Source organism: Canis lupus, chromosome 22 (assembly GCF_003254725.2).
Source record: "Canis lupus dingo isolate Sandy chromosome 22, ASM325472v2, whole genome shotgun sequence".
In the NCBI taxonomy this organism is placed as follows: Eukaryota; Metazoa; Chordata; class Mammalia; order Carnivora; family Canidae; genus Canis; species Canis lupus.
In genome coordinates, this window is record NC_064264.1 from 3,126,617 (window position 1) to 3,138,741 (window position 12,125).

Sequence of the window (12,125 nt, forward strand, 5' to 3'; positions counted from 1 at the left end):
AACATCTGGAAACTGTAACAGAACAATACCACCTCCTCTTCTGTCATACACCCCTGCAAAAAATAGGTACCAAATATCCCAAAGATAACATGAAATTCCTTCCTTGTCTTCCTCCAGCATACAACCAAGAATGATCTCGTATCTCCTAGTCCCATCACGACCTTCATTAGGAAATGAGATTTAAACTGTGCCAGCTCCCATGGAAGGCAGGGACAAAGCCAGGATAGAAGAATAGGATACCCAAGTTGTAACATGTATTCATACTTATAATCAGGTCTGAAGCCTAAAAGGACCTCTATAGTGAAAACTCTTACTGTTATAGTTCAGTACAAAAACAGTTTTGTGTGAACTGGCCTGGAAACCTAACTACTATGTTGTACTTACAAAGAGATTGGAAACATAACCCACTCCTAAATTGGAAACTACCTATATTCACCGATACTCTCTATAATCTGCTACTCCTTCCCAACTTTCTGAAAACTAAAAGCCTAGCATCTGCGAGCAAGAGGTGAAGAAGCTATGACTCCCTATAACTGCATATGCACCAGAAAAACCCTTTGTACATGAAGTATCCAAATCAGTGGAAGTACACACTAGATGCTTTGGTAAGATAATACCAAAGTCATTCACCCAAGATACTTTAGTATTCCTCCTTTTTTAGTAAGGAGTTCCAGATTACGTTCAGGTCTTTGAAACTGGATTCATTTTCTCTTTTTTCATTACCAAATAATAATGCACTAAATGCTTATGTCCCCCAAAATCCATATGCTTAAAGCCTAATGCCCAATGTAAACGCATTAGGAGTTGTAGCTTTTGGGAAGTCATCAAGTCATGAGGGCTATGCCCTCATGAATGGGCCAGTGTCCTTATAAAAGAAGCCTGAGAAAGCTCCCACCCCTTCCGACTTGTGAAGCCAGTGACAAGGCGCTGTCCACGAAGCAGGAAGCGGGCCCTCACACAGACACAGAATCGGCCACACCACCACCTCGGGCTTCCCAGCCTCCTGAACTGTAGGAAATAAACTTCTATTGTTTATAAGCTACCCAGTCCGCAGTATTTTGTTAAAACAGCCCAAATGGACTAAGATACCAGAATTTTTTAACAGTTTTAAACACTTTTATGGAATGTATATTAACATATTTTGCTGTGTTAATAAAAAAAGACACATACATTAATACAAGGCTGTAAGAAAGAAAATTCATGGGTGCCTGCGTGGCTCAGTTGGTTAAGTGTCTGCCTTCAGCTCAGGTCCTAATTCCAGGGTCCAGGGATCGATTCCCTTATTGGACTCCCTGCTCAGCTATCTCTCTCTCTCTAATAAGTAAATAAAATTTAAAAAAAAATAAAGTAAATTCATTTAAAGGGTCTGAAATGCAATTTAACAATAATTACCAAAAGATTTATAAACGTTCATAGCTACTGACTCAGTAATTCAACTTGTAAAAATGTATTCTAATAATCAGATTCATTCATTAATTTAACGAACCACTGAGGACTTACTTTGTGCCAGGCATTATTCTTGTGAGTAAAGATATTCATCACATCATTTTATAGAGCCAAAAAGTTATGGGGAAAAAATATCAAATAATATTTTAAGAGTTAGGAAATTAAAAAATATCTAATATATAAAACATTATACATTAGAAACTATATTATCAAATACCCAAAAATATTTAATAACACAGTAAAATGCTCATGATGTCGAGAAAAAAAATTTATTTTCCTTTTTTTAAGATTTTATTTTTTTGACAAAGAGAGAGACAGCACAAGCAGGAGGAGTGGCAGGCAGCAGGAGAGGGAGAAACAGTCTCCCCATGGAGCAGGAGCCCCAAGCAGGGCTCAATCCCAGGACCCCGGGGATCATGACCTGAGCCAAAGGCAGATGCTTAATCAACTAAGCCATCTAGGTACCCCAAGAAAAAAATTTTAAAATAAGATATAAAACTATTATATGTAACTACATATAACTATATGTATGATTCCGAATGTTTTATTTTTTTTATTTTTTTTTAAACTTATTTATTTATTCATGAGAGACACAGAGAGAGAGAGAGGCAGAGACACAGGCAGAGGGAGAAGCAGGCTCCACGCAGGGAGCCCGACGTGGGACTCGATCCCGGGACTCCAGGATCACACCCTGGGCCAAAGGCAGACGCTAAACCGCTGAGCCACCCAGGGATCCCCCAAATCTGTGTTTTAAATGACCAAGTCAGGAACCTTGGTCAAGTTACTTAATCTCATTCTATTTCAGTATCTTTTTCTATAAAATCAAGATTTTACATTTTACATATGAAATAAAGACTTTTTGTCATACCCTCAATGGATTGTTGAGGGAGTTATTTTTTAAATGCATGGAATATTCCCCCAGTACATATACAGCACTATTGAGTCATATTACATATACATACATATACTTATGCAAAAAAATGGAATATATCAAACGCTATCAAAGACTGTAAATTCTAGCAAAACTAATTCTAATTCTAAAACAATCAAATTTTGAACACTACATATTGTAAGATATTAAAAATTATAAGGTATGGCTTTGTTTTTAAAAAATTTTTGCATCTGAGTGAAGTACGTATGCATATGATATCTAAGATTTGCTTCAAAGTACTTTGGGGGAAAAATACTTTGGGGGGTTACGTGGGGATATTTTTAACACTATCAGAGTTATTTACCTCTGGGTAACAAAATTATTACTAGCTTTTCTTTTCTTTATATTTTTCTATTTTCCAAGTTATCTATAGTAATTCAAAATCATTTTTTAATTGAGAAAATTGGGGGGCACTTGAGTGGCTCAGTCAGTTGAGCATTTGACTCTTGGTTTTGGCTCAGGTCATATCTCAGGGTCCTCAGATCGAGCCCTACATGGGGCTCTGTGCTCAGCAGAGATTCTCTGTCTTCCTTTCCCTCTACCCCTCCCCATGTTCAGGCTCTCTTTCTGTTTATCAAATACATAAAATCTTTTTTAAAAAATAATGAGAAAGTTTTCTTCAAAAAATGTTAAAGAAATCCTTACCAATACTCCATCCACAGATGAAACTTTCTCCCAAGTTAACCAAGCTCTTTCTCTGACATGATCTGGTATCTTTAATTTCTGACATAATGCAGTAAAATCGGGTTCTTCGGTTTCTTCAAACACAAGCCTACCAGATAAAAACAGACATATAATGGGGATATATTTAGAAATCAAACTAAAAGTAAACATTTGCTTCAATGGTTTGCATATAACAAACATCATTATTCTGAAAAAAGGCATTACTAAGTACTTTAAAATCTTATTTATCTTTGAAAAAAAATTACAGAATTTAAATGTTTATTTTTTTCATAGTCCTTCCAACAAATATACAACACAGTGAAAGATGTTTGTTGGCCTGAATCACATACACACCAGAACAGCAAAATAGCTTTGGAAAAGTAAGTAAGTATGATAGCTAACGCTGTATGGGAAAAGCGGGATGACAATAAGAGCAAAAAGAAGAAAGCCCATTTATGATATTGCAGAATCAATTTAGTATCAGCAATTTTGCTAAAATGCAGTCTACGCTTATCAACGTCTCATATAATCTCTCTACCTATAAGCATTTCTCACGTAATAAGAAACTTAACATGAATTCCTGCTATTCTTATTTCAGCCTTTTCTCTTCGATCTTCCTTACCCAAGATAGGTAGTCAATAGTTTCTTGTTGGCTAGCTCCCTTTCATTCTCTTAATGTCTATTTGACACCTAATAATAATATAAGGAATAGCTAATAATTTTTGAGTATTTACTCTGAGCCTGTGTGAATAAAGTATCTTAAATGTATAGTTTCAGTGGAATCCACACATGGGCCTACTAGATAAGTACTCTTATCCTTGTTTTACAGACAAGTACCAAATAAGAAGTTAAAGGACTCACTTGAGGACATGGCCAGTAAGTGGGAAACCCAAGTCTAACTCCATGATCCATGCCCTTGACCACTATGCCAGACTGGTAAACCTCCTTCAGAGCGTAATTAACTTTGATCATGTCAACAAGGAGGGTGCACTCTTGCTCCTAGTGAAGGTTTCCCTTCCAACATTCCCACTTAGGCCAGATATAATGCAACAGAGAGAAGATCTCAGCTTCAAGGTACAGACAGATTCCATCACTGAAAATGCAGGTGGAGCGGGCCCTGAATCCATCCCTAAGCAGGACGCTTGGCTTTGGATTGCCAGGCACTAGTTTCACCCTTGCTAAGCAGCTAGTCTACACAGTTCAACTGCCCGTACTAGCAAAACCTTTCGGGGGGGGGGGGGGGGGTATGGTTAATCAAGAGTGGAGTGTATCCTGTATGGTTTTACCTACAGGAAAATTTTTTATAGTTCCATCATTTAAAAGTAAATAATGCAATGTTGGGGTGGGGAAGAAAGGCCTTCTTTTCCCAGGTGGGGGCCCTAATTTGAATATTTCTGGTTACCCTACAATAACCCAGAGGACGCTTCCAAAGCTCCGTGGTAAACATGGAACTCTTTATGGAGTAGATTTACTGCTTTTTCCAAATGAAAACGTTCAAGTACTGGACACAACAGAGCTTAATCAGAAATTAAATTTGCTTCCAGAACAGCTTGACTGTTTTTCCCCCCAATTAGCGAGTGTGATTTTTAACTGACCTGTAAGACAACCCATTTCAACATATGTATTTTTAACAGCTTTTCACAGGCCATCCCAGAAGCCCATTCCAATCGTTCACAATCTATCTGAACCCTGTTAGTGTCTAGCAAGTTCAAAGAATAGGGCTTAGTAATGGACTAGAACAGGTGAGGAAGCGGTGAGGAAAAGAAAGCAATCCCATTCTCAAACAAAACAAAACAAAACAAAAAACAGGTACTCTCAGAGTGGTGGAACCAGGACTGGCAAAAATAATGGCAATCATAGTCTTTCAGTCTTAGGTTCTTAACCATAAAGTACCACGATCGTGAAAAATAGGATGCTGCAACAGAATAAGTCCTCCCTGTCACGTTCTACTGTATTATCACAGTAGTCGCCTAAATTTAGAGACCACTTGGTGGTGCTGGTGCTGGTGGTGGTGGTGCTGGTGGTGGTGCTGGTGGTGCTGGTGGCGGTGCTGGTGCTGGGGGGGGGGGGGGGGAGAAGTGTGCTGTGAGCACAGGCAGCTCACGAACTCTGCAGCCCAAGCGAAACAAAACAAGAGCAGGCGCGAGGATGTGTCCGGGCTGGAAGGCAAAATGGAAGAAGCGCTGCAAAGCGCCGAAGACGGATACCGAGGCTGTGCAGGGGGACCACGGAGAGGGAGCGGAGGCAGGCAGCGGCGCTCCAGCGGGGCGCGTCGCGGGGCTTGCCCGGTGCCGAGGCCTGGAGCCGCGTCGCCGCCGCCGTGTCCGCGGGAGGCCGCCCGTCCCCCGCCGCGTCGGCCGCCGGCTCCGTGTCCGCGGGCGCGGCGGCGGCACCTGTCACCGGGCGCGGGCGCCCGACCCCCCCCCGCCCGACACCTGTCAAGCCGGCGCCCGGCCCCCGCCGACACCGCGCCCGCCCCGGCCCCCGCCCGCGCCCGCGCCCGCGCCCGCCCCCGCCGCTCTGGGCTCACCCGGGCAGAGGCGGGTCGTCGGGGCCGCTGTCCTGCGCCGGGTCCTCCTCGGGCGGCGGCGGCGGCGGCGGCAGCGGCGGGGCTTCGGCGGCGGCGGCGGCGGCCCTCCGGGGGGCTTTGGGCGGCATGGCTGTCCGCGGGCCGGCGGCGGGGCGGGGCGCGGCGCGGCGCGGCGCGGCGGGGCGGGGCGGGGGGCGCACCTCGGGGCCGCCCCGCTGCGCGCAGACCCGGGGAGCGGCGCCCGGCGGAGCCCACGAGCCCTCCTCCCGCCGCCCACCGAGCGCCGGGCCAGCCGCGCGAAAACGTCACTTCCGCCCGCGGCGTCACGTCCGCGAGCTCCGGGGCCGCCGGCGGCGGGACGGACGGGGCGCTCCGGGGGCGCGGGGCGGCGGCGGGCGCGCGGCGGGCGGGGCCTGCACCCCCGCGGCCCCCGGGACGCGCTCGCCTCTCCCGGCGCGGGCCCGACCCCCGCCGCCCTGGGCCCCGCTCCGGCGGCGGGCGGCGGCGGCGCCGTATCTAGCGAGCGCACCCCGGGGGCACGCCCCGCCGCGCCCCCCCGCCCCGCGACACCCCGCCGCGCGCCGCGCCCTCCCGCCGCCTCCGCCCCGCCCCGCCGCGCCCCCTCCCCTCCCCGCCCCTCCCCGCCCCCTCCGCGCCGCCCCCCCGCGACCCGCGTCCGCGCCCTCCCCACCGCCCCGCGACCTCCGGCTCGCCCCCGCCGAGCCTCCCCCGCGTCCCCGCCCCCTCCGCGCTGCGACCCCCTCTCCCCTTCTCCCCTTCTCCCCGTCCCCCCGTCCCCGACCGCCCTCCGCTCCCCGCCCCGCCCCCTCGCCCCTCCCCGCCCCGCCCCCGCTCCCGCTCCCGCCCAATCCGCCCCGCCGGATCCGCCAAAACAAAAACAACCGTCTGCGGAGCCCCCCGGGCCGCGAACGCTGGCTACGCCGGGAGACGGCGGGACGCGCGGGGCGAAGCACGGCCGCCCTCCGGGACCTGCGCGCGCAGGCGGGGCCGGGGGCAGAGCCGGTGAGGACCTGAGCGCCCGCCCGTCGCGGCCCCCGGTGCCCCCGGCAGGCGCCGCCCGCCGTCCCGCGTCCGAGCATCGCCCTCTCCGGGTGTCCCTCGGGAGTAAATGAACTTTCATCTTTTTTTAAGTCAGGATTGTATTTAATATTTTATTTATTTATTCATGAGAGACACACAGAGAGAGAGACGCAGAGACCCAGGCAGAGGGAGAAGCAGGCTCCACGCGGGGACCCGACGCGGGACTCGAACCCGGGACCCCGGGGTCACGCGCTGGTGAGCCACCCCCCACCCCCGCCCGGGCTGCCCCGTAAACGAAGTTTTAAAAACCGCGCGCGCGCGCACAGAACCGGGAGGGGCCGGCAAACTGTAAGGGGCATTTTCAGAGAAAAAGCGGCAGCTGAATGAATGCAAGCCCGCCCGGCCCGCCCGGCCCGGCCCACGCGGGACGAGCGCCCACTGTGTGCCCGGCGCGTGCTGGGCCTCAACCAGTGATCGCCAGCCTCAGAACAACCCTTTGAAATCGGTGCTTTGGTCTTCCCCAGATGGGTGAATCCGCCCAGCGTTAGGGAGCGGATGGGGGGGTCAGAGGATTTGAAAATAAATAAATAAGCAAACAAACAAACAAATAAATAAATCCTTATACACACGATTCAGGAACAATCGGGTCAAAGTTTTAAATCCCCCCACACGGCTTTCTGTTGCACAACCAAAGAAACATAAGAAATTCTGCAGATTCTTAAAAGAAGCCTTTCCTGATCTTTCCCCAACAGTGAAACCAGTCTTTTCAAAAGTTGCCCCCGTCCTGGTTGTCAGTTCAATGACTTCTTTCTGATCTTCTCTCTACTTGGCCTTTCTTGCAGTTAACGCAGTTAAACCACTTCCTCTTGCGTAAAGCTTCGCTAGTCTTCCACAAATCCAGGGTCCCCTTTTCCTCCCCCTCCCTCCTGTTCCTTTGTAAACTCCTCCCCTGGTTCTACTTTCCCTTGTCTTCAGTGCAGGTCCCCTCCCCGACAGCAGCATGACCCAAAGTGTGCTCCTTGGGCGCACGCTGCGCAGTTGGCGGATACCCACAAAGAAGTAAGCACAGGGATCGAGAGCGAGTGCTTAGCAGCCCTTAGAGCGATTTAATATTTCAGCTACATCCGAGCACATGATCGTCGGACACCTCTCATTAAACAGAACATGGAACAGGTCAGGTGTTCCCTAACTTGTGGGGTTGCGGGTGGCATGACTGTGTCCCTGTCATGTGCAGTAGGGCCACATTATAGGGAGTGAAATGCCAAGGCAAGTATCGTTACCTGTAACCCAAAAGTGAATACAAATCTGTGAAAATGTAAATATTTATTTACTTTTTTGTTACAGTTTTAGTCATTTTAATTTTTAATCCAGCCTATTTTTTTTTGAGATTCATAGCAAAATTAGGGAAGTAAAGTTTGTGTCATTTGTTTTTCACCCTAAATTATAGATGGTGATGTAAGCCTTCCTGTCCTGTTTTGTCAGGAAAAGACACATGTCAGTAGTATGTCCGTAATAATAGTAGTAAACCAATGACCAGAGGAGTGATTATAAAGAATTAAAGATTATTTTTACTAGTTTTACTCAGAAGTGTCATCTTCCTTCTATTGAGTTCATAGCCAAAACTCATAGTAAATATTAAAACCGTAACTGACTATTGAAGCAATAAGGCCATCAAACTTCAGTAGCATTCACATATAAAATATAAAGAAACTAATTATGAGTTTGACAAAACATTTGGAATTTTTATTTTCCATGAAAATAATCTCCACACATAGGGAATTCATGGATCCAGAATCCATTTCTTTAACTGAAGGGTACTCTAAATGTAACTATCATTTAGTAGGACAAAGTTTTGGAACTTATAATGAACTGACACTATTACTGATGAGATGAATCTTGAAAATAAAGCGTTATTTGCTCCATTTTGTATAAAAAACAAAAGTGAATATCCTGAGCTTGATGAAATAGTCTTAAAATCACTTGCATTCCATTAAACGTATCTCTGAGAGACTAATTTCTCTACAGTGAGGGTTACTGAATAAAACCTAGAAACAGTTTAGATATACAATATCTCAGCCATGCAACCTAGCTTAGATCATTTAACAGACCCAAGAAACACATTCATCTGTCAAAAATGTACAACTACTGACAAATTTAAAATATTAAATACAGCGTTTAATATGGGAGATTGCTCCTTCACTCCCAACCTTGTGATTGTCACAACTATGGAATGATAAAAAACTGACCATATATTCACAGTTCGTCATATTAATCGCCTATTTGCACGCTTTCAGTGAAAGTAGCTTTTGTAGTTTCTTCTTTTATGCGATGTAACTTTTTGTTCTATGTTTTTTGAAATGTAATTTTATATCTGTTTAAAATACTAAAAAAAATGTGAGTTTGTCATTTTTTTGTTTTCATTTTTCAAATTATTTAAATTTTTTTTGTTTTCCAGAAGTATCAATTCACAAAGTTTAAAACAAAGGAAAGGTCCTTCACAGATAGTGTGACATAACGCTGGCCTAAAAGATCCCCACCTCTCCTCTCCATTTGCTTTATTTCATTTCCATGATTCAACTCATCTCCATACGTATATGGCTCTTAGAGTCTTTCAGGTTTCAAGAAAAACAGAGATCTACTATTTTACTTTAATTATTCAGGATTATGGATGAGTTTAAGTGAGAAAAGTGAAAGAGACAAAAAACTAAAAAATAAGAGTCCCTTCTGCTGCAGTCATGTGCCCTGTCATCCATCCAACAGCTGACTCCCATCTTTCCTGCCTCTGTGAACACTGCTCATCTTCCTCTCTTTATAATTTTCTCCTGCCACAATGACTCCCTCTCTGTATCACTAATTCACATTTCTCAGGAGAGAGAATAACACTGGTTCCCCTACTAAACTGGAATTTACATTAGCAGGACCAGATAACATAATTTGCGGGACCCGGAGCAAAATGAAAATGCAAGGCCCCTTATTCACAAATTATTGAGATTTTCCGGATGGTGAGTGTGGAACATTAAACCAAGCACAGTGCCTTTCTAAATGGACTGTTAGAGAACTGCATAGCTCACCCGCCCACAAAGCCAGCCACATCCAGGAGAGTGCATCTATACTTGTTCTGCTAACGAGGGTGTCCCCATGCCTCACCTGTGCCCATGACACTGAGCAATCAATTGGGCGTGATACCAAGTGGTGCTAGTTTGGTACGATTTCATTTGTATTGGTTTCCTCTCCTCCCCCGTCCACTCCCCTTTGCCTTCACTCCTATTTCTTTCAAACTGCACTCAGTCTCTACTTTCTAGAGAACCCAAGCTAAAAGACTTGTCTCCCAAGTGTCCTGGAGACACTCAGGATGGGATATTAGAGGTGGGTTAACCACTGGTCTTAGGACAATAAAGACCGAGGCGTGGTTTGTGGGTCGTAGGTGAGGCCACACAGGGGGATCATAATTACTAAGACTTCCCACCTGTGGCCAGTCGGATGCAGTGCACCTGAAAGTGAGACATTGGACTGTGTAGTGGCAGTGATGCCCGAGCAGCATGAGGACAATATTGTAGAGATTGGGACGGATTCTGTTACTGGAATTGCATACTTTGTACAAGAAAACGATACATCAGGGCAGTCAGCTCTCACCTTAAGGTATATTAAGAAAGGCTTAATATGGAAAGGCTTCCGTTGGACATATTTTTTTTTAAAGATTGAAATAAATAAATAAATAAATAAATAAATAAATAAATAAAGATTGTGATTTTGGTGTAAATTATTTTTGTTGCTTTTATCTTTCTCACCTACGGAGACACATCTAGAAAAATGTTGCTAAGGCCAGCATCCAAGAGATTACTACCTGTTTTCATCTCGGAGTTTGATGGTTTCAGGTCTTACATTTAGGTTTTACTCCATTTCGAGTTTATTTTTGAGTATAGTTTAATAAAAATGGTTCAGTTCAACTGTGTTTTTGTTTTTGTTTTTTTGATATAGTTGTCAAACATTTAAAGGATGCAGACTTCATGGTTTCTATTATATCCCTATTCAACCAATTCTCCTGTCTGACCCTTACAAAAATGGGATCATGGCACATGACAGTGGACCACCATAAATCTAGCCAGGTGATTGCCCCAGTAGAAGCTGCCATACTACATGTGGTGTCTTTACTAGAGGAGATCAACATAGATTTGGCATTTGGTACATAGGTATTAATTGGTAAATGAGCTTTCCTTAATTTCCATCATGAGAAAGAATCAAAAACACTTTGCCTTCATAGAGAGAGAATAGGAGTACACATTTACTTTCTTGTGTCAGGGCTATTTTAACTCTTCTGTTTTCTGTCTTGGTGAGCACAAAGCGGCAAGTACTACTACTCAGTGTTTCTCATAGTGAAGGACTACTTTGTTTGTTTGTTTGTTTGTTTGTTTGTTTTTTCCAATCTGTCTTGGAGCCATACTTTTGGAAATCACTGAATTTGACCAGCACATACCTTGCTGCACGTGTGAATTATCACAAGTTTGACAATAACCAAAATGATCAATAGCTTAATGAGATGAGGCTTCTGATCATATACTTGGATGTCACAGCAATGTCAGATTGCTATAAAAATGTTCTAAACATAGATTTTCAATTTCAGAATTTATCCTGTGGGATGCCTGGGTGGCTCAGCAGTTAAGCATCTGCCTTCCAGCTCAGGGCGTGATCCTGGAGTCCCAGGATCGAGGCCCACATTGGGTTCTCTGCATGGAGCCTGCTTCTCCCTCTGCCTGTGTCTCTGCCTCTGTGTGTGTGTGTCTCTCTCTCATGAATAAATAAATAAAATCTTAAAAGAAAGAATTTATCTTGCAAGAACCAGTAACCAAGAGTTCACCAACCAGCAACAGTCTGTAGACTCCGCTTTCAATATTAATCTGAATGGCCCTTGTAAAACACGCGCATGCTGAAGAATGGAAGAGAGACCTCTGAGACAATCCAAGGGCTTGCCACATCAATAAACTTTTTAGGATTCCAAAATTCTGGGGATGCAGGAAGTATCACCTTTAATGTAAAGAACAACTTGTACCTCTCACCTCCTGCCACTAGGAGAGAGACTCATCACTTAGTGGACCTCTTTGGATTTTGAAGGCATATACTGTCTTTGGGAATATATCCCCAACCCACTTATCAGGTGACTTAGAAAGCTTTCATTTGCAAGCAGTTACCAAAATAAGAGACATCTCTAAATCCAAGCTGCAATGCAAACCGCTCTACTGCTTGAGTTGTATAATCCAGCAGATCCAATGGTATGAGAGGTATTTGTGGTGAATAAGTGATATAGAGTCTCCAGCGAGCCCCAATAGGAGGGGGTATACCTCTAGTGCAGGGCAACCTTCTGCAGCAGAGAGTTAGACTCTATTTGAAAAATCAGCTATATGTGCATGGAGACAGCGTGCCTGAGCAATAGGGGTAGCCCATCATGCACTGATTATTATTCTCTAAGCGATAAAAATCTGTCCACGCCAATCCATTATACAATGGATACGGTACATT

General features: G+C 45.3%; 1 protein-coding gene and 2 long non-coding RNA genes across 5 annotated transcripts in view; 2 read left to right on the forward strand and 1 right to left on the reverse strand.

The window, feature by feature from the left end:
• Positions 1-4,786, forward strand: part of LOC112678901 (uncharacterized) — a 72,579-nt gene extending 67,793 nt beyond the window's left edge. Inside the window, exons 5-6 of the long non-coding RNA XR_003147968.3 lie at positions 3,335-3,420; positions 3,870-4,786. This is a non-coding gene — a long non-coding RNA (uncharacterized LOC112678901). The remainder of the gene's footprint in view (positions 1-3,334; positions 3,421-3,869) is intronic.
• The window catches only part of RB1 (RB transcriptional corepressor 1), a 145,340-nt gene extending 139,613 nt beyond the window's left edge, over positions 1-5,727 (reverse strand). For all 3 annotated transcript variants that reach the window (XM_025478314.3, XM_049099220.1, XM_049099221.1), the window contains exons 1-2: positions 5,571-5,727; positions 3,023-3,149 (exon numbers count right to left, since the gene is read on the reverse strand). In XM_025478314.3, coding sequence (XP_025334099.3) covers positions 3,023-3,149; positions 5,571-5,698 — 255 coding nt within the window. In that variant the 5' untranslated portion in view covers positions 5,699-5,727. The remainder of the gene's footprint in view (positions 1-3,022; positions 3,150-5,570) is intronic.
• Positions 5,728-6,373: 646 nt separating this feature from the next.
• Positions 6,374-10,339, forward strand: LOC112678902 (uncharacterized). Its single transcript, XR_003147969.3, has 3 exons — positions 6,374-6,593; positions 6,764-6,866; positions 6,977-10,339. It is a non-coding gene; the product is annotated as an uncharacterized LOC112678902 (long non-coding RNA).
• Positions 10,340-12,125: the final 1,786 nt, after the last annotated feature.